This window comes from Dysidea avara, chromosome 3, assembly GCF_963678975.1.
Source record: "Dysidea avara chromosome 3, odDysAvar1.4, whole genome shotgun sequence".
Taxonomy (NCBI): Eukaryota; Metazoa; Porifera; class Demospongiae; order Dictyoceratida; family Dysideidae; genus Dysidea; species Dysidea avara.
The window spans coordinates 34,004,494-34,031,114 of record NC_089274.1 but is presented as its reverse complement, the minus strand read 5'-3'; the positions used below and the strand labels follow the sequence as shown (position 1 = coordinate 34,031,114).

General features: G+C 38.7%; 1 protein-coding gene across 1 annotated transcript in view; it reads left to right on the top strand.

Annotated features, from left to right (window-relative positions):
- LOC136250806 (protein unc-13 homolog 4B-like) overlaps positions 1 to 26,621 on the top strand; it is an 83,617-nt gene that overhangs the window by 45,365 nt on the left and 11,631 nt on the right. The window contains exons 15-28 of the mRNA XM_066043106.1: positions 3,372 to 3,528; positions 5,062 to 5,186; positions 7,977 to 8,070; positions 8,127 to 8,183; positions 8,244 to 8,338; positions 8,577 to 8,625; positions 10,640 to 10,758; positions 10,815 to 10,932; positions 11,003 to 11,071; positions 11,209 to 11,283; positions 21,002 to 21,109; positions 21,163 to 21,378; positions 21,443 to 21,511; positions 21,566 to 21,645. Of these exons, the coding sequence (XP_065899178.1) occupies positions 3,372 to 3,528; positions 5,062 to 5,186; positions 7,977 to 8,070; positions 8,127 to 8,183; positions 8,244 to 8,338; positions 8,577 to 8,625; positions 10,640 to 10,758; positions 10,815 to 10,932; positions 11,003 to 11,071; positions 11,209 to 11,283; positions 21,002 to 21,109; positions 21,163 to 21,378; positions 21,443 to 21,511; positions 21,566 to 21,645 (1,431 nt within the window). The remainder of the gene's footprint in view (positions 1 to 3,371; positions 3,529 to 5,061; positions 5,187 to 7,976; positions 8,071 to 8,126; positions 8,184 to 8,243; positions 8,339 to 8,576; positions 8,626 to 10,639; positions 10,759 to 10,814; positions 10,933 to 11,002; positions 11,072 to 11,208; positions 11,284 to 21,001; positions 21,110 to 21,162; positions 21,379 to 21,442; positions 21,512 to 21,565; positions 21,646 to 26,621) is intronic.

Sequence of the window (26,621 nt, the reverse complement as noted above, 5' to 3'; positions counted from 1 at the left end):
TTATTCGGGTCTGACCTGGATTGGATCACGTGCTAAATTAAGTAGTGAATAATGTGGATGTGTATGAATATGTCATAGCGTAGCCCTGCTTCTTTCGTGAACCATGCCCACTTATGTAAATTACTGTCTGTAGGCATATGATAGCCACGCCCATTTATCAGTCTGTAGGTATACATGAATCCACATCCGTTATTGTCTACAGACTTATGTAGAGCCACGCCCACTAATCAATTGTTATTGTATGAGTCATGATCTAGTATATAGTACTGTGCTTAACTCTATATATTATTGTGACTGGTTAAGCAAATAAAAAGTACTGAAACAAGCTGGATTGGAGTAGTACGTAATGTCCCAATAAGAAGTGAATATCCCTACTGTGCATTTTAGCACAGTAGGGATATTCACTTATTGTTTTACAGCATTTGGGCATTGCGTACTACTCCAATCCAACTTGTTTCAGTACTTTTTATTGCAGCACTATTCACTGTCTCTACTCTATAGTCAGTACACGTTCACCTGAGCCCCCGCCAAATATAGTAATATCAAAGAGGTGAACATGTGTTCACTCCCAATGGTTTTGTACTGGAACAAGCATGTTTTCATGTTGTAATCATGTTTGCATGCCTGAATCTATACTAAATGAATGGGATATTTTTTTGCCTGTATCAAAGCACTTTTTTGATTACCAGTTCCACATTTAAAGGGCTTCACAGCACTACTAAATGTTTGGGCAGCTGGCCCATGTAACAAAAGTTATTAACAAGAAACGAGGGCTCTGGTAAACGCGAACCGACTATAATTTAAAATTCCTATTTTTTTCTTGTACTTTTGTATGTATAAACGTATGTATGTGTGTATGTATTTGTATGAATGCATGTATACTGTATGTATGTATGGATGTATGTCAGGCAAAGCCCAAATGCCCTGTATTACTGCTAGTATGTAGTAGTTGTAACATGGGTATGAGTGATTTGCCTGAAATATGTGCATGAGTACGAGGGCATAACCCGAGTGCAAGTGCATATATTTTAGGCAATTCACAAGTGCCCATGTTACAACTAATATATTCAACTTGGGTGACTCACCTGTAAGTGTGGGAAACTGCAGGAATGCTTCACGAGTGTATTTGTATGGAACCATGTGAATTTCAGTTGAGGATAATGTTGTAAGAGCAATGACAAGGCGCTGTTGAGAGGCTGAACATAAGTGTATTGACATGAGTGTGCAGATTGCTTCGATTGTGGGTACACAATTAAGCCCAAATGTGAGCTGAACAGCTCATAATGAAGCTTTAGTGCACTATAAAGTACTTACTATACTAGCCATGAATATATAAACTAAAGTAGTGATATGTTTACAGCGCTATAATGGCTGCACCACGCCCAGTCACTACGTACGTGTGTGTGTGCGTGCGTACGTGCGTGCGTGTGTGTGTGTGTGACATTGTGCCAGGTGTGAAAACAGCAATATAAAGGCGATTCAAGTGCACTAAAAGTACTTGCTTTACTAGCCATGAATAAACTCAAGTAGTGAATATGTTAATACTATAATGGCTAAATCAATTAAGTGCTACGCCCAGTGTCTGGACATCGCCACAATGACTAGAATGCAAGAAAAACAGCAATATAAACTGACCTGTGACCTTCGTAAAACAATGAACTATCTTCTCCAAGTCCGCAACTTATTTATGCTTTGGCTCACTTTACAAAACTAAAGCCCACTATCGATCCTGTGAAGTGTCACTAGATTTTTTTTTTAAAAGCAATGGAGATCACATAGTTTCATCAAAGAAATTGAATGATTTCTGAGAATGCTTGGAATGCATTAATGAGAAATGGAGGTAGTATATACAAGTTCCTACCTCCATTTAATGCATTCCTGAGCACTGATAGCAGTGCTATTATACCACTTATACACCTTCTCTTCCCTTTCAAGTGAGGTGTGAAAGTGGTATATGTAAATATGTAAATTCCTCCATCTGTATTAGGCTGATCAATCACCCAAAGCCAATACAAGTGCAACCGCTGGATATATTGTATTTGCATGCCTAAAAGTTTCAATTATAGGTCAGCAGCTAGTACTTTCTTGTTATGTTCGGTTGCAATGAATGGACACATCCTAGAGATATCACGGTGAATTTTTGTTACACGAGTTTAATGTTTTAATCAGTGCTATTGAATCTTATGGAATAATTATGAAGTTTACTAAAGGCCTAGATAGGTAAGCTTACTTGTAGAGTGGTTACCTCTTGCAGAGTGGTAACTTTGTGATGGGAGTGTGGTCCATATTAATGCACTGAAACAATTGGTGAATAAGTTATAGCACTAGTTTTCACCTTAGCCCAATGTGTTTCAACTCGTAGAATAGCGAGAATAGCGAAGTGCTTTCCATTTGAGTGGTTTTCATGATGAAATCCAAGTCATGCATACTAGTATTAATCTATCTCCACAATTGATTTTGGCTTTACAATTGCTGCCCAGATGTAGCCTGGGCGACATTTCGTGTGTAATCCGGCTAGCTGGGCTACATATGAAATGTAGCCTGAGCAGCTCCTTTGATCTGAAGTGTGAAAGTGTTACATATAATAGTTGTAACATGGACGTGAGGGATTTGCCTGCTATGAATGCCCAAAGCCCAAGGGCTGCGGGAATACATATCAGGCAAATCCCAAGTGCCCATATTAAAGTTAATATGTAACACTTCCGTAATGGCCTGTCCAGGTGAGTAATCATCCATGCCAATACGAGTGTAACCACTGGATTTGTTTTATGTGCATGCCTGAAATATTATAGGCAGCACATAACAGTGTATCTATATTTGTTATAATGAACGGACGAATCCTAAGAATATCACAGAAAAGTCAATTCTCAGTCCAGTTGGATGAATCTCAGTGTTTAAATGCTATTGCATTGTTAAAAGATTAATTACAATGTTTTGTGGCAACACTCCAATTCGTAATAATAGTCACTTGAGCTTTAATTTATAACTTCAGTCTAAAACAAATAGGGTGATACCACTATACCTCATCTACATCGAGGCTATACTTGAAGTGGCTTGCTCTTTTGAAGTGCAACCACTTTCCCGTGACACAGCTCAATGTACACCGGTGTACATTTAGTTGTATCCCTGTGAAGAGGTATACATGGTAAATATGTCCTCTGGAAATCCTTTCATCTGAGGTGTGAAAATGTTATATACATACATACATATGTACGTACGTAACATACACACGTGCATATGTACGTATGTACACACGCACATCCATACATACATATAGACACAAATATATACATACAGACACACACAAACACAAGCACACACACACCTGCATGCATCCAGCATTGACAGATGTGACCTCTCTTTTAATGCAGTGTGTTTTCACTACTAAATATGTATGACAAAAATATCCTACTATCCATAATTGGCTACTTTGGAGTAGTGAGAACAATTAGTCTACACCAGGACCAACTGCCTGCCAGTCCTACTGGGTCAGAATTCAAACAAGTATTAACATCATTCCCTGAATGGGTAAGCAGCTACGTATTTGCCATGTAAAATAAGGATGTTATAGTATATAGTATGCCTGTTGTTCCTTTGAATGCAATGAATTCGTGATTTTTTATTGAGTTATAGTAGCTACAAGCAGTCACATTTGCAAGTTTATAAAGCAGCAACAAATATAACACAAAGCAATCTACTTGCAATCATGACTGCCTGAAATGCTAAAGCCAACTCTGCCTATTCAAGTTCTGATTAGTTTTCTATTTAGAGTACCATGCAGTATGGTAGCAGTGTATGTTAGGGATCATAAAGAACTGGGCTTTTCCCGTCACCCTAAGACCAGCCTCAATTTCTCTTCATGACAGCTTGGCAGCATTGGTTTGGCACAACCAAGCCCAAAAATGTCTTCAGAACCGTTCCAAAAAGCTTCTATGAATTTTTAAGAAATTTCTATTTAACAGAATTTTACGCTGACTGACTAACTAACTGATACCTCCAGCCAAATAAAATGTAACTTGAAAATGGATAAGTCTACGGGCTCGATTTCTTCACTTTTCGATGTCAGTTCAGTGCCTTTTTGCCAACCGTGGTACGTACAATACACACATCATGGACTTGCCTTTGTCCTCTTTTGTGTTCCAGTTCTTTTCGCTGACAACGCAAGGTGTCGATTCATGATAGCAAGATGCGGCTTCCCTGTGGCTGTATTCCGTGACACTTCTCGTACTTGTCTTCGTTTATAACATTGTGTAACGGACGAAGCATACACCTGTAGCTGAAGCAAAGTGTAATGGCCACCTCCGTTATGTAATTGATTGTTGGGGTGTGCATTCTGGAACGAAATTATTTTTATAGCATTTCTGGTACCATTCTTTCTTTTAATGTGGTATGCACTGGTTCATTATGTTATTAAAAAGTAAGCAAACAAGTAGAAAGAATAATTGGAAATTTTGACCAAAGAAAAGTAGTGAAACAACAGAATAGCTAAAATGTGGTAAAACAAAGAAGGTTGTCTATACCTACAGATATACTAGTGGACATCAAATCCCCAAACCCTCCAGTCAACTTTTTTTGATTCCTAATCCTCATAAAATTCCTAATGTTTCCTTCTACTTGTATTTAGTGCTGAGATTGCAATATTCCTTGACACATATATGCATAGTGTGTTTTGGGTATTCTTACGTACTTTGCATACTGTAATTTTAGTTTCTTATAGTATGTACACGTTGAGCTGAATCCTGAGAAAATGGCTAAAAGGAAAGTGTAGAGTTAACCATATGATTAATGAAAAGGTGCTAAGAACGGACTTGTGCAGTTTGGCTCCACTACAAGTTCATAAAAGAGTCATAACAGACTATGCACTTTATGGCTTCTTGATAGAACATTGAGTTGTCATATTTTAGTGCATCAAGCATTACTATAAAGCCAAATTTCCAAGTATTTTATTCCGGATGTTAAATGTTATTGAGGACCCAGCTTGATGTGTATTGTGGTATCCCAGACATGGTATTTCAGATAACTCATGTGGCTGAGAATATAATCTATGCATTTATTTTATAGATGCAAAAATTGATAAAATGCATGGAGGTCTTGAATTATGTTTTGATTGGAGCATTGGGAAGACATCATGAGTTATTTAGCTTCAAAAGTGAAGAAGGAATTGAATACCTATCTCTGCATGTTGAGTATGTTATTTGTGTGCTTGTGTATATCTGTGCGTTTTTTCATATATGTACGTACCATGCATGTGTGTGTAAGGGGGTTGGGGGCCTAGTAACACACCACTTGTTAGTGATGTGGCTGCAGCAGGTGGAGACCAGGGTTGGATTTACACTTCAACAATGGGGCTTAGAACATGTATGCAAATTGTACACTGCAGGAGAGGATGGACCTAGATCCTTGCCCCATCCACCTTCCCTGGGGGTGTTCACTCTCGTGGCCTAAACAAAATGCTTGTAATTGGGTTATACTTCCTGTAGATGTTTGGGGCAGGGATAAAGATCTCCAAATGGGCAGTCAAGAAGTCAAGTGTGTGTGTGTAGTGGGGGGTGGGGGGTGGGGGGTGGGGGTACAGCTGTAGGTGGATATCGTATACAATATACTTACTTTCGATGAAACAAAACTACAGTATTATCATTGAAGCAATTTTCTCAGTGCATAACAGGCCTCAAAGGAAGTTAGTCACACATCACCAGCTTGTGATCTCAAAGAAGAGTTTACAAACCTAATCCAAATCACACTTCAGGCAACATCAAACTAGCACTATCAGTGGATATCTACACTACCAATCTATTGTGGTTTTAACCCTCAGCATTACTCAAACTGCTTGAGGCTGGTTTTAACAGACGTCTTTTCTGGGTGGTGTGGCAAGCTGAAATGGCGGTTTCTGGCCTTGTAAAGGACCTGGCTTCACGAGGATCAGTGGTGCACAGGTGGATGGACTTGTATAGTTAAACAAACATTTTCTGTGTGGTTTTTTTGCTATGTGTCAGCCACAAAGGAGCCAGCACAGCCCTGTAATATGGTGTCTGGACTTCAATCATGGTGTACCTCCATTGTGAAGTCTAAACTCTTGCCCACCACTCCACCCCCACCTCCTACCCCTTTGTGAGTACTTGTGATACTACTTCGCTTGTACAACTGCTCAGATTTTCTATCTTATTTGGCAAGAAACTCTACAAGTACTGGAAGTAGTCTGAAAATAAATAAATTGATGCATCTCTTGTGTAAATTTTATATGCGTGCTCACTTCCCTTGGCAAGTTACAATGGCTTACAATCTTTAAAACCATTTATCTCAAACTTCTAATGAGCGATTTGGATTGGTTTTCTGAATTCCAGTCACAAATGTTGAACCATGTGTTGGTTGGTGTAATTGACACCTCGTAATCAAACAGTAATCACCCCTAAAATGACATGCACCATCTAAAATATCATCTTTAAAAAATTTAAATCATCCTAGAGGCATCTTACTTACATGACAAAAATCATCTTTACGGATATTAGGCAATCAAAATTTGATACAGCATTAAAAAACAAGAAAACACATAACAGGCAGCCAAATATAGAATCTTAAAAATTCACCAAAGCTCAAATTTTTGTCTGCATGCCTGCCTGCTTGCCTGACCGACCGACTGACCAACCGACCGACCGCAGTCACAAGGCAGTGCACGCCCACCAGTTTACACCACAATTACGAACTCACCAGTGATATGTACCTTTTGGGGTTCCAACGAGTGCATACCCTCTGCACCTTGTCTTTCCTTTTACCTTCAGTCAAGCTGGTTGTCATTTTCTGTTCAACGGAACTTTCCATATTAATTAACACTTTCCTTGAGCAACATATTTAGATGCCACAAAATTATTTAAAGTGCTTACGTTATGGTAAAAGCTACTGTATACACAGTAGATACCCATACCTCCAGATTCAAGGCCATGCCCATCAACGATCTTGGTTGATTAACGCAGAGACCACACCTCTTGACAATCTATTTACTTAAATATGATTCCTTATTGGTTTAGCTTTATGCTTTATAAGAATAGTACAGTGAAAATAAGTAATAGTGACCATGCTTCTTGATAGGTGAAAGGCTGATTGGTATACTGTATTACAGCATTCACCCATAGAACAGTCACACGTGTATAGAGCCTTATTAATGTGGAATGTGAGTTCATATACAGTCCTTCCCAGGCTGAAATGGCTTTAATTGTTTTCAGTAAAGATCTCCTCAATATTGGCCACCTTCCTTATCACATTTGAGCTAAATCAGCTGGTAAAGCTACTGTATGCATCTTTGAGATACATATTCTTTAAAGTAAATTTATCTTTTTCATCTTCTCTTTCACAAGGCAGGATTTACATGTAGCAGTATGGCCAGTACAGTTTTGGCATACCAACTTTTGGACTTCCACATGTAATATATACTGCTCCAAATTCCATTTCAGAGCACTAAATATTTCAAAACTTAGACACCCGATAGTTTATGCTTACGTATGTAATATCAATAGTTCATAATGTTGTGGCAGTCCCCACTACAATGTTATATCCATACCAAGCCAACTCAGCTATAAAAGAAAATGACCACCACAAATGTATAGAAAGAAAGAAAGGTAATAGTTGGAAAAATGGCTGTAAAAGTTTATGTTACAATTCTGTTGTTACATATTAACTAGGGCTGAAACGGATATCGGTATTGTTCAAATATCTGGATAATAACTTACTATCTGGATAGACTGATTCCAATAAATGCAAAGTAACACTGTAACATTACCACAAACTCATATGAATGTTATGTGGATAGGGTTTGTTCAAGATATCCGGATAGTGAAAGTTGTTATATATCCATTTCAGCTCTAGTATTAACACTATTACACTATCACAGCCATTCATCTTTGATGTCAAATAAAGATTTGTACATAGTTTTTTAAATTTATGCTTTTGCTTACATTTGTTGTATACACTGTACACACACACAGACTCATCAAGGAGATGTACACTATTAGACCTCATTTACAGAGACTGGAAGGATCTGGGAAGAATTTAAAAACTACTATCCGTGAAGCATGTGTGGTATGTACTGTACATGTGTACATGTATAATTCTGTTTATTCGTTGTGGTACTTCAGGTAGCCTGCAAGATATGGTTTGACACTCTGGTAGCTGAAGTTGTTCCAATATTAGGGGTAAAGTAGACTGCACTATGTTTATGCTGTTAGTCATAGAATTTCACCTACACATGATAGGATGTGAAAAAGCAGTTGCTGTGTTTTGTTGAAGTAGTCAGTCACGTAATTCAACGCCTTCGCAATGCAATTAAAGTCCAAGCGATTTTCAAGGAGTGAGTGTAACTCATGTTTCACTTTGCATACTTGCTGGACAAACGTAGTTATCCATACGTATGTATATATACAATCCATATGTGCGGCATGTATGTAAAACGTGGAGTACTGTATTAAGTATGTAGCATACATAGACTGCATGCTTTTGCAAACGTACAAATTAACATGTGTGCAAAACAATATACATAAACTAATACAGTGTACTAGTGTTTATGGTTATTTATTATGTTGGTTTAGAGTTGGCATTGACTATTACACGATAATGTTTAAAGCTTTGGACCAGCAGGTTAGTAATTTGTCAATGTAAGCACATGTATGTACACATTTGTGTATCTGTGCAGAGTGTTTCTACTTCCATGTTTTCAAATTTTTGCACTGGTGTTGGCTTCTACAGTTTACAGTGAAACCTTACTGATAGACTCATTCATAATGTTGTCAATCATGAAGTGGCCTTTATAGTAATTTACAAAGTGCACTTTTACATTACTGCACTTGAAACATAACTACTGAAGTACTGGGACGGTCTTGTTAAAAAGGATAGCCTCTATATGTTGTTTGTATGTATGCTATCATTGTATCAGGTTGATTACATATCCAGTGGAATTTTCTACTGGCTAACTACCTAACTAACTAACTGATGCCTTCAGACCAATAATGACTAAGGCTACGGGCTTAATTTTTTCACTGGTTTAACATGACAGATTCCTTTTGGCATACCACAGTGTGTACAATGCGTGCATCATGGACTTACTTTTGTACTCGTGGTAGCACAAAATGGCTTTCCTGTACTGACTATCACATTTATTTATTTATTTATAACAGGAAATCATCCATATTGACTGGAATAATTGCAGATGTACTTCTTGTGCAGTTCTTCATTTGTATGTTTTATAACAGGCCAGTAATCATACAGTACAATAGTACTGTATAGTAGGGACCACAAAGGAGTAAGCGTAGCCCACAAAATAATATCATCCAAAAAACAGCCTCAATTTCCCTGACGACGACAATAAGGCAGTATTGGTTAGGTAAAACAAAGCCCAAACAAGCTTTCAGATCAACCCAAAATGCGTTCAGCAAGTTGCTACGAAATTTTAAAGAAATATTTATTTAACAAATTTTCTACTGCCTGAGTGACTGACTGATGCCTTCAGACAAGTGTACCTCGATAACAGCTAAGGCTACATGCTTGATTTTTTCACTGTTGGACATCGCTTCAGCTCGAGAGGTGCCTTTTGGCATACCGCAGTATGTGCAATGTATTCTTCATGGACTTACCAGTGTCCTCCTTTGTGTCCCATTCTCTTTTCTGACAAAAAGTGGTAGCACGTGATGGCTTTCCTTCGTAACAGAAATCATCCGTATTTTTCATAGTGGCTAATTTGTTAGCAGAAGTGCTTTTCAAACAGTTTTTGATTCATACTGCTGTGAAACGGGTTGAGCATAGCCAACAACGAAGCGTAATGGATACTTCACTTTTCAGCCAGACGATAATCAATATAACTGGGGCACACGGCACCATTTCTTTCAGTATACGGGGATTGCACAGCTTTTCAAACAGTTATTGATTCAAAATGCTGTGTAACGGGTTGAACATAGCTGACAACGAAGTGTAATGGATACTTCACTTTTCTGTACAGTACTACCGTACTGTATGATTAAATGTCCATTAGCAGGTGTAGGCGACCTCCCTTGTTTTACTACTTTTTATTCCAAATAATCCCTTAAACTTTCTAATTTTCATTGTCTATATTTGTTATGAGCAGGACAATTTGAAATATACCACTTTCACACCTCACTTCAAAGAAAAGAGAAGGTATATAAATGCCATATAGTACTACTGTTACTGTCAGCTCCGTCAGGAAAGGAATATATCAAAATATAACCCTACTAGGAGGGAGTATGTTTTGATATACTGTACAGTGAGACCTGGAGTCACCTTTGGGCCAAAATTTCTTGGCCTTATAGCCAGGTGGATTAGTGTACAAACGTCTCACTTGGGGAATTTAAAGCTGACCTTTTTAGAAAGGTGGCCATTATACAGGTGACCACTAAAACAGGTTCCTCCATTTCTCAATAATGCATTCCAGGCATTCCCATAAATCATCAGATTCTTTGATTTAACTTTGTTATCTCCTCTGCTATAATATAGTGGTACTTAATGGGATCAATTGTGGGTTTTAGTTTTGTGACTAATGTAAAATTAACCTGTGAAGCTGAAAATGAAGGTACATGCATACACATGATATATCAAGCAAATCACTTGATTACAATTATTACATATAAACATTCTTGTGTAGCTGTCATCTCAAATTATTAAATATACTACACATCGTATACCTGGAGGAGAGATTGCATCTTACCAGCTCTACTTGTACATCAATGAACTTTTAAAGCTTGCTGAGAACATCCCTTCAAAGTAATATGTAGTACATTGGTTACATCTTTTTATTAAGTACTTTGTTTTCTTTGCAGGCGAGGATTACATCTCAATCAATACCATGAGTGGTTTAAAGGTTTTGTAGGCGACTGGATTAGTCTGGCTCTCAACAAATGTAATGATGAAATTAAGAGAGCAGTTACATTAATTGAAGTAAGAGAATGGTGTATTCATGTACGCATACATGTATGAGAGTGTGTATGTTACTATATGCGTTTCATAGGTTGATACTGTCACTGAAAATGTCAAGTTTTCTCGATCTGCTTTAAGTGCTGATCTTTCCTTTAAGAGGGTAAGTACGTGCTTATGTGTTTACCCAACCATGTATATACATATATCAGAAGTAGAATATGTTTGTACTGTGCATGTGCTTTTGTGTATGTACCTTATCTAGTACCTTATCCAGTAACTTGGTGTTCTTTTGTATAGTTAATAACATTTTGGAATAACGTACACTGGCCAATAGTGTCGGAATCTTATGGCTTCATTATTGGAATGGTTGAGGTATGTAAGTAGTATATGTTTATTGTGTTTTGGATATGTGTATAATACATGTACATTTGACTATATATTATGCATATATGTGTGTGTGTGTATGTACGTATGTATATATGCATGTATGTATGTATGTATGTATGTATGTATGTATGCATGTATGTATGTATGTATGTATGTATGTTTGTATGTATGTATGTATGTATGTATGTATGTATGTATGCATGTATGTATGTATGCATATGTACCACTCTGCGTGGGCAGTTCAAAGGCACCGCCAGTGCCATAATTTGTATATTGCACTGCTGCAGATCACAGCGAATGCATTATAACTTATAACGCACTGGTTGCGGTTTTGTAGACCACAACAAGTGCATTATAAGTTAATATACCACTCTGCGTGGGCAGTTCAAAGGCACCTCCAGTGCCATAATTTGTATATTGCACTGCTGCAGACCACAGCGAGTGCATTATAACTTATAACGCACTGGTTGCGGTTTTGTAGACCGCAATGAGTGCATTATACACTGACCGCAGTGCAATATACAGATATTGCACTGGCTGCGGTTTTGTGCAGCAGCACAAGTGCCGGTGGCGAAGACCACTACAACACCTCACCTAATAGGTGGAAAGACACTTCACAGATCACTCGAATTCTTTTATACCCTGACATGTAAAGGTCGATTGTGGGCCATAACGTCACCAATACGTATAATGTTTACCAAACAGCCAATGGCGATCGAAAAAGCCAACGCGGTGGGCACAGCTCTAGTCTACATATATATATATATATAAACGTACTTATACACCTTACTAGTCTGGTGCCATCTTAGCCCAGATTAAACTGTAGTCTACTTCTACAATGACTCAATAAAACTATTGTATTCTAAATAATACTCACCTTTACGTTTCGATTGTGGTAACTAGTTTTGTCATGCCAGCAGATTCGAGTTTAGCCAGTGTGAATAGTATGAATTAGACTAGTATCGTTTAGTAGTTCGGTTTTGTTTATTTAAGCTGTCTATTTAGCTGCTTTTTTTCGCTCGAGAGAATCACTATGGTGATTAGTCTGGCGCTTACTCTTTATGGCGATTGAGTGATCACGCTGGCATACTGGGCACTACATGCTGAGAGTTGAAGAGCGAATGCAGGTTAGTGATATAACCCATAGCGTACTAGCTTTCAATATCTCAGGTGGCTGCAGTACTGTAGAGGGGACGTCATCGCAACGTTAGGCTTGGTTACCCACAATCGATGTTAGAAATCTGGCCTTTATAAGTGTTCCACCTGCCTTGTGAGACTCTCCCCACCTATTAGGTGAGTAGTACATAACAGTTATACAACGTGCACTCGTGCTCTGCCTGTATAACCGCACTTGCCTTCGGGCCTGACGGCCCTCAGGCTTGTGCATTTATATCAGGCAGAGCACTTGTGCCCGTTGTATAACTATATATATACCACTTTAGCGTGGGAGTTCAAAGACGCTGCTCGGTGTTTAACTCGCATATTGCCCGGGAAATATCATGGGAAAGCGGTTTGCCAATGACTTTGATACCCAGCCAGTTCAAAGAATCAATGCGCTTTGACTCGTTATATTGAGCGGCATAGAGCTTTGTATTGTGGGACTCGGTTTTGTAGAGGTTGCTAATTAAGCTTAGTACATAGGCTAAGATAGAGTAGTTGGTTGTTACTAAAGGATAATGAAGGCACAGAATAATTGTTTGGGCGATTGTGGATGCGTATTTCTACCCACCGTGTATCAGCCTTTGAACAGACCACGGAACAGCAAAGCTACTACTGCTACGTTGAAATAGGTTAGTAACTTACAGTTCTAAGTACTTAACTTAATATAATAACTTACTTACTGTCCCAATAGCGAAGTTAGTTGGCTTAACTTAGTACAAAAATGATAACAATATAAACTCCATCCCACAATCGCAAGTTTTCTAACATTGCGTGTTGAACCATAATAACGTATTAATGACGTTTTAACGTATGGACAACGTTTTGATGGCTATTAGCCCACGCTATTAAAACCACAATCGATCTTCATATGTTACTGTATAAAACAAATGGGATGAGTTCTCATTAGTTCTTTCACCTGTTAGGTGAGTGTGCCCCAAGTGATATATATCACTTGTACCATGGCTGCTTGGGATTTTGCTGACATATACACCCTCGGGCCTGCGGCCCTCGGGCTTTGGGTGTATATATCAGCAAAATCCCTTGCAGCCATGGTATAACTATTACATAATGCACCGACCACAGTGCAATATACAGATATTGCACTGGCTGCGGTTTTGTGTAGCATAGCACAAATGCCGGTGGCAAAGACCACTACGACACCTCACCTAATAGGTGGAAAGACACTTCACAGATCACTCGAATTCTTTTATACCCTGACATGTAAAGGTCGATTGTGGGCCATAACGTCACCAATACGTATTATGTTTACAAGCAGCCAATGGCGATCGAAAAAGCCAACGTGGGTAGCCACAACTCTAGTCTACATATATATAAACGTACTTATACACCTTACTAGTCTGGTGCCATCTTAGCCCAGATTAAAAACTGTAGTCCACTTCGACAATGACTCAATGAAACAAATATATTCTAAATAATACTAACCTTTACGTTCGATTGTGGTAACCAGTTTTGTCATGCCACCAGATTCGAGTTTAGCCAGTGTGAATAGTAAGAATTAGACTAGTATCGTTTAGTAGTTAGGTTTTGTTTACTTAAACCGTCTATTTAGCTGCTTTTTTCGCTCGAGAGAATCACTATGGCGATTAGTCTGGTGCTTAGTCTATATGGCACGCTGGCATGCTGAGCACTACATGATGAGAGTCGAAGAGCGATTGCAGGTTAATGATATAACCCATAGCGTACTAGCTTTCAATATCTCAGGTGGCTACAGTACTGCAGGGGGAACGTCATCGCAACGTCCGGCTTGGTTACCCACAATCGATGTTAGAAACCTGGCCTTTATAAGTGTTACAGCTGTCTTGTGAGACTCTCCCCACCTATTAGGTGAGTGGTACATAGCAGTTATACAACGTGCCCTCGTGCTCTGCCTGTATAAACGCACTTGCCTTTGGGCCTGACGGCCCTCAGGCTTGTGCTTTTATATCAGGCAGAGCACTCTTGGCCGTTGTATAACTATATAATATGTATGCGCACATATAATTTGCATTATACTGCACTGAGACTACTTCTAGGCTAACAACACGTATGCAATGAACTTTCAAAGATTCTATCTGTAAGCATCGTAAGACTAGGTAAGTAGGTGGCTAAGTTTCCTATCTGAAACAAAAAGCATTTTCCATCAACCAATGGATCTATTCTGCTGTTTATGGAGAGTAAGAATAACTTTTCTGTACCAGTTAGCGGACGTGATTTTCATGTGCCACACTATGCATTACAGTAAAATGTGATTTTATCGTTGCTATTTCTAAGCTTGAATAGCTGTATATGCACACAAACAAAGTTATACACTTAAAAGTTCAATCATGAAAAACTTGAGTTGCTGTTGTTCATTGTTTCATAACAAGTAATTACTCAAAACTTCCTTATTTAAACTTCTGTAAGTAGCCCAGTGAATAGAATCAATGTGCAGTTTAGGCGAAAGGAGTTGAGCTATAATCATAGCTTTCAACCTTATATAACAGCATTTGATTGAATGCCAAGCTAATGATTATTATACATGTGTGTTAGATAAAACACAATTTACCACTGTAAATAAGGTTAACAGACAAGGAAGCCTTGGGTATAGTTGGTAGTGAATCCCAGTTAATAGAACTGGAACCTACAATTGTTAATACTCAACGCCATTGCACATACAAATGGCGATCACGCGATCTCTACTCGTGGCAGAAGAGGTGCTATTTGGAATTGCTCATACTGAATTAAGATTGAAGCTGCAGCAAACATGCCGAGGACAGTTGCTTATCATGCATTGCTCAATATTTGTTGCTTGTCATGCATTGCTCAATATTTGTTGCTTATCATGCATTGCTCATTATGTGTTGCTTGTCATGCATTGCTCATTATGTGTTGCTTATCATGCATTGCTCATTGTTTGTTGCTTATCATGCATTGCTCATTGTTTGTTGCTTATCATGCATTGCTCATTATGTGTTGCTTGTCATGCATTGCTCATTATGTGTTGCTTATCATGCATTGCTCATTGTTTGTTGCTTATCATGCATTGCTCATTGTTTGTTGCTTGTCATGCATTGCTCATTATGTGTTGCTTATCATGCATTGCTCATTGTTTGTTGCTTATCATGCATTGCTCATTATGTGTTGCTTATCATGCATTGCTCATTATGTGTTGCTTATCATGCATTGCTCATTATGTGTTGCTTATCATGCATTGCTCATTGTTTGTTGCTTATCATGCATTGCTCATTGTTTGTTGCTTATCATGCATTGCTCATTATGTGTTGCTTATCATGCATTGCTCATTATGTGTTGCTTATCATGCATTGCTCATTATGTGTTGCTTGTCATGCATTGCTCATTATGTGTTGCTTGTCATGCATTGCTCATTGTTTGTTGCTTATCATGCATTGCTCATTATGTGTTGCTTGTCATGCATTGCTCAATATTTGTTGCTTGTCATGCATTGCTCAATATTTGTTGCTTATCATGCATTGCTCATTATGTGTTGCTTGTCATGCATTGCTCATTATGTGTTGCTTATCATGCATTGCTCATTGTTTGTTGCTTATCATGCATTGCTCATTGTTTGTTGCTTATCATGCATTGCTCATTGTTTGTTGCTTATCATGCATTGCTCATTGTTTGTTGCTTATCATGCATTGCTCATTGTTTGTTGCTTATCATGCATTGCTCATTGTTTGTTGCTTGTCATGCATTGCTCATTGTTTGTTGCTTGTCATGCATTGCTCATTATGTGTTGCTTATCATGCATTGCTCATTGTTTGTTGCTTATCATGCATTGCTCATTGTTTGTTGCTTATCATGCATTGCTCATTGTTTGTTGCTTATCATGCATTGCTCATTGTTTGTTGCTTATCATGCATTGCTCATTGTTTGTTGCTTGTCATGCATTGCTCATTGTTTGTTGCTTATCATGCATTGCTCATTGTTTGTTGCTTGTCATGCATTGCTCATTATGTGTTGCTTATCATGCATTGCTCATTATGTGTTGCTTATCATGCATTGCTCATTATGTGTTGCTTATCATGCATTGCTCATTGTTTGTTGCTTATCATGCATTGCTCATTGTTTGTTGCTTATCATGCATTGCTCATTATGTGTTGCTTATCATGCATTGCTCATTATGTGTTGCTTATCATGCATTGCTCATTATGTGTTGCTTGTCATGCATTGCTCATTATGTGTTGCTTGTCATGCATTGCTCATTGTTTGTTGCTTGTCATGCATTGCTCATTATGTGTTGCTTATCATGCATTGCTCATTGTTTGTTGCTTATCATGCATTGCTCATTGTTTGTTGCTTATCATGCATTGCTCATTATGTGTTGCTTATCATGCATTGCTCATTATGTGTTGCTTATCATGCATTGCTCATTATGTGTTGCTTGTCATGCATTGCTCATTATGTGTTGCTTGTCATGCATTGCTCATTGTTTGTTGCTTATCATGCATTGCTCATTATGTGTTGCTTATCATGCATTGCTCATTGTTTGTTGCTTATCATGCATTGCTCAATATTTGTTGCTTATCATGCATTGCTCATTGTTTGTTGCTTGTCATGCATTGCTCATTGTTTGTTGCTTATCATGCATTGCTCATTATGTGTTGCTTGTCATGCATTGCTCATTGTTTGTTGCTTGTCATGCATTGCTCATTATTTGTTGCTTATCATGCATTGCTCATTATGTGTTGCTTGTCATGCATTGCTCAATATTTGTTGCTTATCATGCATTGCTCATTGTTTGTTGCTTGTCATGCATTGCTCATTGTTTGTTGCTTGTCATGCATTGCTCATTGTTTGTTGCTTATCATGCATTGCTCATTATGTGTTGCTTGTCATGCATTGCTCAATATTTGTTGCTTATCATGCATTGCTCATTATGTGTTGCTTGTCATGCATTGCTCATTATGTGTTGCTTATCATGCATTGCTCAATATTTGTTGCTTGTCATGCATTGCTCATTATGTGTTGCTTGTCATGCATTGCTCATTGTTTGTTGCTTATCATGCATTGCTCATTGTTTGTTGCTTGTCATGCATTGCTCATTGTTTGTTGCTTGTCATGCATTGCTCATTATGTGTTGCTTGTCATGCATTGCTCATTATGTGTTGCTTGTCATGCATTGCTCATTGTTTGTTGCTTATCATGCATTGCTCATTGTTTGTTGCTTATCATGCATTGCTCATTGTTTGTTGCTTGTCATGCATTGCTCATTGTTTGTTGCTTGTCATGCATTGCTCATTATGTGTTGCTTATCATGCATTGCTCATTGTTTGTTGCTTGTCATGCATTGCTCATTATGTGTTGCTTGTCATGCATTGCTCATTATTTGTTGCTTGTCATGCATTGCTCATTGTTTGTTGCTTGTCATGCATTGCTCATTATGTGTTGCTTGTCATGCATTGCTCATTATGTGTTGCTTGTCATGCATTGCTCATTGTTTGTTGCTTATCATGCATTGCTCATTGTTTGTTGCTTGTCATGCATTGCTCATTGTTTGTTGCTTATCATGCATTGCTCATTGTTTGTTGCTTGTCATGCATTGCTCATTGTTTGTTGCTTGTCATGCATTGCTCATTATGTGTTGCTTATCATGCATTGCTCATTGCTTGTTGCTTGTCATGCATTGCTCATTATGTGTTGCTTATCATGCATTGCTCATTGTTTGTTGCTTATCATGCATTGCTCAATATTTGTTGCTTGTCATGCATTGCTCATTATGTGTTGCTTGTCATGCATTGCTCATTATGTGTTGCTTGTCATGCATTGCTCATTGTTTGTTGCTTGTCATGCATTGCTCATTATTTGTTGCTTATCATGCATTGCTCAATATTTGTTGCTTATCATGCATTGCTCATTATGTGTTGCTTGTCATGCATTGCTCATTATGTGTTGCTTGTCATGCATTGCTCATTATGTGTTGCTTATCATGCATTGCTCATTATGTGTTGCTTGTCATGCATTGCTCATTATGTGTTGCTTGTCATGCATTGCTCATTATGTGTTGCTTATCATGCATTGCTCATTGTTTGTTGCTTATCATGCATTGCTCATTGTTTGTTGCTTATCATGCATTGCTCATTGCTTGTTGCTTGTCATGCATTGCTCATTATGTGTTGCTTATCATGCATTGCTCATTGTTTGTTGCTTATCATGCATTGCTCATTGTTTGTTGCTTATCATGCATTGCTCATTGTTTGTTGCTTATCATGCATTGCTCAATATTTGTTGCTTGTCATGCATTGCTCATTATGTGTTGCTTATCATGCATTGCTCATTGTTTGTTGCTTATCATGCATTGCTCAATATTTGTTGCTTGTCATGCATTGCTCATTGTTTGTTGCTTGTCATGCATTGCTCATTGTTTGTTGCTTGTCATGCATTGCTCATTATGTGTTGCTTGTCATGCATTGCTCATTATGTGTTGCTTATCATGCATTGCTCAATATTTGTTGCTTGTCATGCATTGCTCATTATGTGTTGCTTGTCATGCATTGCTCATTGTTTGTTGCTTATCATGCATTGCTCATTGTTTGTTGCTTGTCATGCATTGCTCATTGTTTGTTGCTTGTCATGCATTGCTCATTATGTGTTGCTTGTCATGCATTGCTCAATATTTGTTGCTTATCATGCATTGCTCATTGTTTGTTGCTTGTCATGCATTGCTCATTATTTGTTGCTTATCATGCATTGTTTGTTGCTTGCCAGTAAACCACTAGTTTTTGTCAATCCAGATCCTTCACAAAGCCAGAAACCACTATTCAAGCTCATCAAGCGGTCTCCTGCAGCTACATATTTGCATGTTATATAAAAACCTGGGCATTTTTTCTTTTCAGTAATTTTTTGTTACAACTATCAAAATGATCATTTTATTTGAAAACAGGATGCGTATTTTCAATAGAATAGAGTAACATCTTGATTTCAATCGGAAATAGCCATTCTTCCTTACAAGAGTTAAAACAAATAACAGCCAACTACAAAACAACATACATTCACACTACACTAAAACTGACAACTACAAAAATGCAACAAAAAAGCTAGCTTAAAAAATCACACACACACACACACACACACACACACACACACACACACACACACACACACACTACAAAAATGGAAAATTACAATTAACATCCTACGTCAGCCAGCCTGCATGCACTACCGCGCTCTATGGCATGCATTAGAGCTATGCATAGTTTGGGGAAAATAGGGCAGCCCAGAACATCGCTAGATGCTACGTAGGTGCTAAATGCACCTGCATTTGCCCTATAGTGAGGAATTTATCTGCTGTATTTCTATTGCTATAACCAGTATTCAATCTTATCAAGCAGCCTGATTGCACCATTCCCTGGGTGCCCAAAATGTGAAATAATGTAATGTATTTATACAAAGTGTCCTAGTACACATGGTTGGATGCCAGCGAGTAGTTAAGGGCGAGTGAGTGGGTGACTGTTCTCTGCATGTTTGCTGCAGCTTTAATCTTAATTCAGTATGAGCAATTCCAAATAGCACCCATTCTGCCACGAGTAGAGATCGCGTGATCGCCGTTTGTATGTGCAATGGCGTTGAGTATTAACATAAAGTGATGCGGGCCACTAAAAAACCGCATCTAAAAGTCATCATGGAAATATTATATTATATGCTGCAAAAATCACCTCTACGGAATGGTGTTACTCCATTCAGCATCAATTAAAGCAAATGAAGCGGTGCACAGCCACAGCAACAATAAACTCACTGGTGAGATGTGCCTTTTGTAGTTCTGACAAATGTCTGCCTTCTACACTTTACCATTCCTCTTAAATGGTTGTCTTCTCCATGCCAGGAAATCATACCAAGGTGCTAATTTTCCGTATTGACACTTTCCCTGAGGGAGCATATTTAGACACAATGAAACTATTTGAGGCATTTAACGGACTGTAGTATTGAGTAGCAGCTAAGCTGCACTTTTAAAATAATTGCCACGCCCCTTAAATGATCAGAATGTGCCACGACAATGATCTAGCTCTGTAGGAAACAAAGTATTGTACCATGCCCATTAGCTTGATTCACTGTGTAGCTGAGTGACAAGATCAAGACACTCTAATACAGCAGTCACAGCTACACAATATTTTATTTATTTATTAAAGGTCTGTAGGACACCTGGTCCTACAGCCTCTACAGCCTGTTTAAAGTTGTTACAGAAAGTGTGTTTGAAAAGGTGGAGAAATGAGAAAAAATCCATGACCACACCTAGGCAGCCTCGAACCTGCAGCTATCCAATTAATGCTCAAACGCTTACAGGAGTCTGCCAGGCGGTCAGGATGTTTTCTCCTTGTCAATTTCATGTATATGTATCCAAGGAACTGTAAAGAGTGACTTAATATCTCAAAGTATCCCATGTGGAACCAAATGGATATTAGTTTATTTATTAAGGCTTTACAGCACAAGTGCTGAAGGTCTGTAGAACACCTGGTCCTACAGCCTGTTTAAAGTTGTTACAGAAAGTGTGTTTGAAAAGGTGTAGATATGAATACTCTCTAGCTGCCATTTTATTCTCTCTTAGGTTATTATTGAAGCAGCCAAACTTTATGTGGAAGAGAGTCACAATAATTTGAAGAAGAGGAATTTTTTTCATGATACCAGTTCTAAAGAATTCATAGTCACTAAACAGGTAACCACCATTAACTCATTAAATCACAAAATTCTTATTACCTTAATATGTAGTTGTGCATATGTCTTAATGACATTGAGTATGTCAGTGAACAATTATCAAAGATTCCAGAATATCTTCAGTTTGATACACTAATATCAAGACTAGCAGTGATAGAAGGAGATGAACAGGCTGAAGAATCTCAACATACTCTTGACAGTCTGCTTGATAGTGCTAAGTATGATGTAAATGATCGTTTTGTTAAAGTGATATCCAGTGTTGGCGAAAAGGTGAATGGAAGATGTTAACATATTTGTTCATGTTAATATGTGCTTTGTATTTACATACATCCAGATGTCCACTGACATCACTTACCATATAAAGGAAATCAGAAATAAAGATGCCAAAGATAGCCTTGTGGAGGTGAATATTTTGTGAACCCCTTTTGTTCCTTTAAAATAAAAATATTCATAATAGGTCATTGATCCACTGATGCAGTACTTGACAAAGAACTTGACAACATTTTATAACTTACTATCACCTCCTGTTTTGGAATGGTGAGTAAACTACATGTAGCAACTGTGCTAACCACAATGACAAAGTATTGTATTAAAATATTAGTGAAATTCCAACACACTATAACTACCTATTATAAGTACCACATACATCCATTATCATCTATCACAGTACATCTAAGAATTATAAGTACATCGCATAGGTTACAACAATACATTCTACTTGTAATAGTTGCACAGGCATGAGGGCTTTGTGAGATATGTATTGCATGACTGCCTGAGGGCGGAGGGTATACATATCAGGCAAAGCCCGAATGTAGCTAATACAGTATGTAACACTTCCCATCCATATCAGGCTGATAGCTGCACAGGGCAATCAATCACCCAAGCCAATACCAGTGCAACCACTGGATATATTTTATATGCTTGCCAAAAAATTTTAATTATGGGTCAGCAGCTAGGACATTCTGGTTACGTTCAGTTACAATGAACGGACAAATCGTAGAGATATTACGGAAATTTTGGTTACGCGAGTTTAATGTTTAATCAATGCTGTTGAATTGTTTATGGAATACTTACGGAGTTTACTAAAGGCCTAGATAGTAGTGTTGCACTGGTAATCGGTTGAATTATCGGTAATAGCCGATATTAGCTAATTTTACAAGTATCAGTATCGGCTACGAAGCGGAAATAATTTGCCGATTAACCGAAACCCACAATCAATCGTTAATGACGGCAATGAACAGGTAAAAGTGAAGGTGGTGAATGTAGCAGTAAGTGGTATTGCTGTAACTGTTTTGGCTTGTTTGTTTGCACAAGTATGGTTGCAAGGCTATAGTAGGCTGTGTATATTTATCAGCTGCCCACCCAATTAGTTGATCACTCTTCACAAAGGGTCTGGAGTCCCACTAAAAACACTGTTTGATAAGCTGGCTTAGATGTTTTATGGCTTCCTTTTCCATGAAAATAGTTAGCGGTAAAACTGTAGAAAACATCGTAAAAGTCAGTCGGCTGCCCACGCGATTAATTACATTGATTACATTATCATTTCAAATGCAGTTTATACACATAAAGTTTAGGTGATTTTCTGCTCCTCCTCCTCCCTTGTTCTGAAGAATTGAAGAATATCGGTAAATATCAGCATATCGGTTACAGGAATTGGCAAATAATCGATATCGGTAAATGTGAAAAAAATGCATGTCAGTGCAACACTACTAGATAGATAGATAAGCTTGCTTGTAGAGTGGTTACTTCATGCATGCATAACTTTGTGATGGGGTGTGGTCTGTATTTGGAAACATGCAGAAATGATTAGTGAATAAGCTGTAGTACTAGTTCTCACATTAGCCCAACGTTTTTCAACTTATAGCATAGTGAGGATAACAAAACACTTTCCGTTTGAGTGGTTTTCATGGCAAAATCAAAGTTATGCATACTAATCACGTGAGTATTAATCAATTTCCACAATCAATTTCTGCCTTAACGTCTATATAATTATCGGAGAAGCGTGATAGCTCAGGTTCTAAAGGGAGGAGCGACTCGTCGGGATCACCATGTTGACGACTGATAGAATTAAGGCACGTGACACACTAGAGTACAAGCACACACACACACGTGTTCTAATAAAAGTACATTACGTAATTATATTCTAAATATAGTTCACAATTCTAGACATCCTCCGGGGGCGGGCCAAGTACACGATTCCACTCCTTCATCTTCTGGATTGTCTTAGAAGCAGCTGCTCTCACTGAACGTGTACGAACCGTGTTAGTGTCAGCTGTCTTCTGCATATCTTCATTGGCTACATTTTCGGTTGATAGTTCAACATCTTCTGGAGCAATGGGGTCATTCTGCTTCTCATCCTGTACTTCTAAGGGGTACAACTTGGCAACTGGTATAGTTGTTGTGTGAGTGCTTGTCCTGATGTGTGCAGCCCTAACTTGATCATCGTTGCCCTTGATGAGGTCTTCGACTATGGCTAGTCTCCACTGTAGCCTTGGTTTGTTGTCTTCATGTATAATCACTACATCTCCTTTGTTTACCATTTGCCTGCTCTGCCTGTAGAATTCTCGTAACGAGGTTAGGTACTCTTTCTTCCATCGTGAGGAGAAATGTCCAATCAATTGTGAGAGTTTGTCAACACTTTTCCTGAGGTCCATACCGTCAACATAACTTGGGTCATTGATTTCCTCTTGATCCTTGAGGGGGTGAGGAACTTGCTGTATTCTTCTACCATAAAGTAGGTGGGATGGTGTTAATGGTTGAGGGTCTTGCAAGTCAGAATTCACATAAGTGAGTGGCCTATCATTTAACATGCTTTCGATTTCTACAATGACTGTCTGCAGTTGTTGGAGGGAAATGAATGTTCGGCCAAGTGTCTTCCTGATAGCTTGTTTTGTTAATCCTATTAAACGTTCCCAAAAACCCCCATACCAGGGAGCTCGTTTTGGAATAAATCTCCAATCAACTCCTTGACGTCCCATGGTTTCCTTGATGTCATTGGACTCCAACAGTATCTTCAATTCTTCAGCGGCAGCGAGGTAAGTGGAGGCATTATCAGATATGATAATAGATGGAAGTGATCTTCGACTGGAAAACCTTCTGAAAGCTAATAGAAAGGTTTCGGTGAATAGATCTGTGACGATCTCCAAGTGGATTGCTCTTGTATTCGCTCAAGTGAAAAGACAAATGTAAGCATTGCACTCACCAATAGGCTCCTTAACATAAAGTGTCCCAGTAAAATCCACCCCTGTTACAGCAAACGGTGTGGCTGATCCAGCACGGATCTTGGGGAGTGGAGGTAAATCAGGGGAGTCCTGTAAAGTTTCCCCATAGCTCTGGCACATGCAACACATCTTCTCAAAATACTTCTGACCCGCTGTCTAATCGTGGGAATCCAGTAAACTTGTCGTAATGTCGTCATAGTAATAGCTGTTCCACCATGGTGCAGCTTCTTATGTGTTTCTTGAATGATCATGGTTGTTAACGGATGTCTAGGGGGTAGCAAGTGGGGAAATTTGGTGCACTGGTCCAAGGGAGCATTATGGATCCTTCCACCACACCTGGTCAGGTTGTCTTGATCTAAGTACAAACGAAGTTGCCTCACTACATTGGGACATGAACCCTGTTTCTTTAGCAAGTATGTAAGCTCAGTTGCATAGCTGGTGGACTGACTGCTAGAGATCCAAAGTTTCCTGGCAGAGTTCAACTCTGTTGCAGTCAGTGGACCATTAAGCAGTGGTTGCTGTTTACGTGAATTATGAATGTATCTAAGTACATATGCTGTGACAGCTACCAATTTACCAATAGAACTATAACGTGTATTGTTGACAACATTATGAATACCTGCTACATTTCCATCACTGCCCTGGGTAGTTGAGGGTGTGTCATCATCATCTTCTACCAGTTGTAGTAGAGCATTAGTTGGTACCCATTGTGGCCAGTCTTGTCTGGATAGCAGCCATGGGGGCCCGTGTAACCATAACTCCGATGAAAAAAGCTGTTGGGCAGAGATCCCCCTGGTCAGAAGATCGGCAGGGTTATCACCAGATGGTGTAAAGGACCATGAATTAGCTGGGAAAGCTCCAATAATCTCTGTGACACGGTGTGAAATGAATGGCTTGGAATGATTGTGTGACTTGTATATCCAGTGGAGAACGATTTGGCTGTCCGTCCACATGTGAATATGGCTGGAGGAGTCATCAGGTTGAAGATGAATGGCTGATTTGACAAATTGCATGAGCCTTGTAGTCATAACAGCACCATCAGTTGTAGTCTGGGGAGGGTGACAGTTTTGGTTGGAGCAACACGACACTTTGACATGACTAGTGAAACTTCTTGGTTTGGGCAAATATACACAACAGCACCGTATGCCTTAGTGCTGGCATCTGAAAAGGCATATAGATGGTAAGTAGGTGTGACTGGTGTAGAGAGGTAAGTTCTTGGAATGGTAAACTGTGGTAGTTTCATTAGGTCGGGAAGAATACTGAGCCAAGCATCTGTGATCTCTTTGGAGAGAGGTTCGTCCCATGTAAACTTAGTCTGCCAGATCTCTTGAAGCAGAATTTTGGCTCTTACAGACACAGGTGTTACAAAGCCCAAGGGATCAAATATCTGTGATGAAGTTTGTAGGACATCTCTCTTTGTGACAAAGGTGTTAGCTGGTGAGAGTAACCTTGGAGTAAGTGATAATGCGTCAGTGGTAGTGTTCCATCTGAGTCCCAGTAGTCCTATAGTTGAGTTAGGATCACCTGTTTTGTCCCTTGCTGTGATTGTTCGGAGACAGTGGCTATTGGATGACCATGAACGGAGATTAAAGTTGGCCTGGCTCATAAGTTCTCTAGACTGTTTGTAATAGACTTGTAACTCATCCTCTGTATTGCAGCCAGACAAGATGTTGTCAACATACATGTTTTGCTTCATATCTTCTGCAACTGGGGAGGCAACTTTACTTAGATGTAAGTCAAGCACTGCTGCAAGCATAAAAGGTGAACTAGAAGATCCAAATGGAACAACTGTATAGCGGTAGGTGACAAATTTGTCAGTAAAGTTCTCTGATCTAGGTGTCCATAAAAATCTGGTAAAATTCCTGTCATCAGGATGCAGCTTTACATGCAGGAACGCCTTTTCAATGTCTGTGGCAAGAGCAAAGGTATGACAACGAAAATGTATCAGTATGGCACATAAGTTGTTTAGAAATGGAGGTTCAGTAATTAAACAATCATTGAGACTAGCTGACTTACCATTGCCACGACAGCTACAGTCATAAACAATACGGATGGGCGTTGTGGCAGAGTCCTTCTTGACTGCACGATGGGGTAGATAATGAGTATTTTCAATAGTGTCATTGTCATCAACCATTTCAATAAAACCTCTCTTCTCTTAGTCCTTAATAATGTTGTCATAGATGTTTAGGAGATCTGGTGTTTACTTAAGTTTCTGCAGTAATGTAGCTGTTCGTTTCTTACAAATAGTGATATTTGAGGGTAAGAAGGGTTTGTCCTCTTTCCAAGGAAATC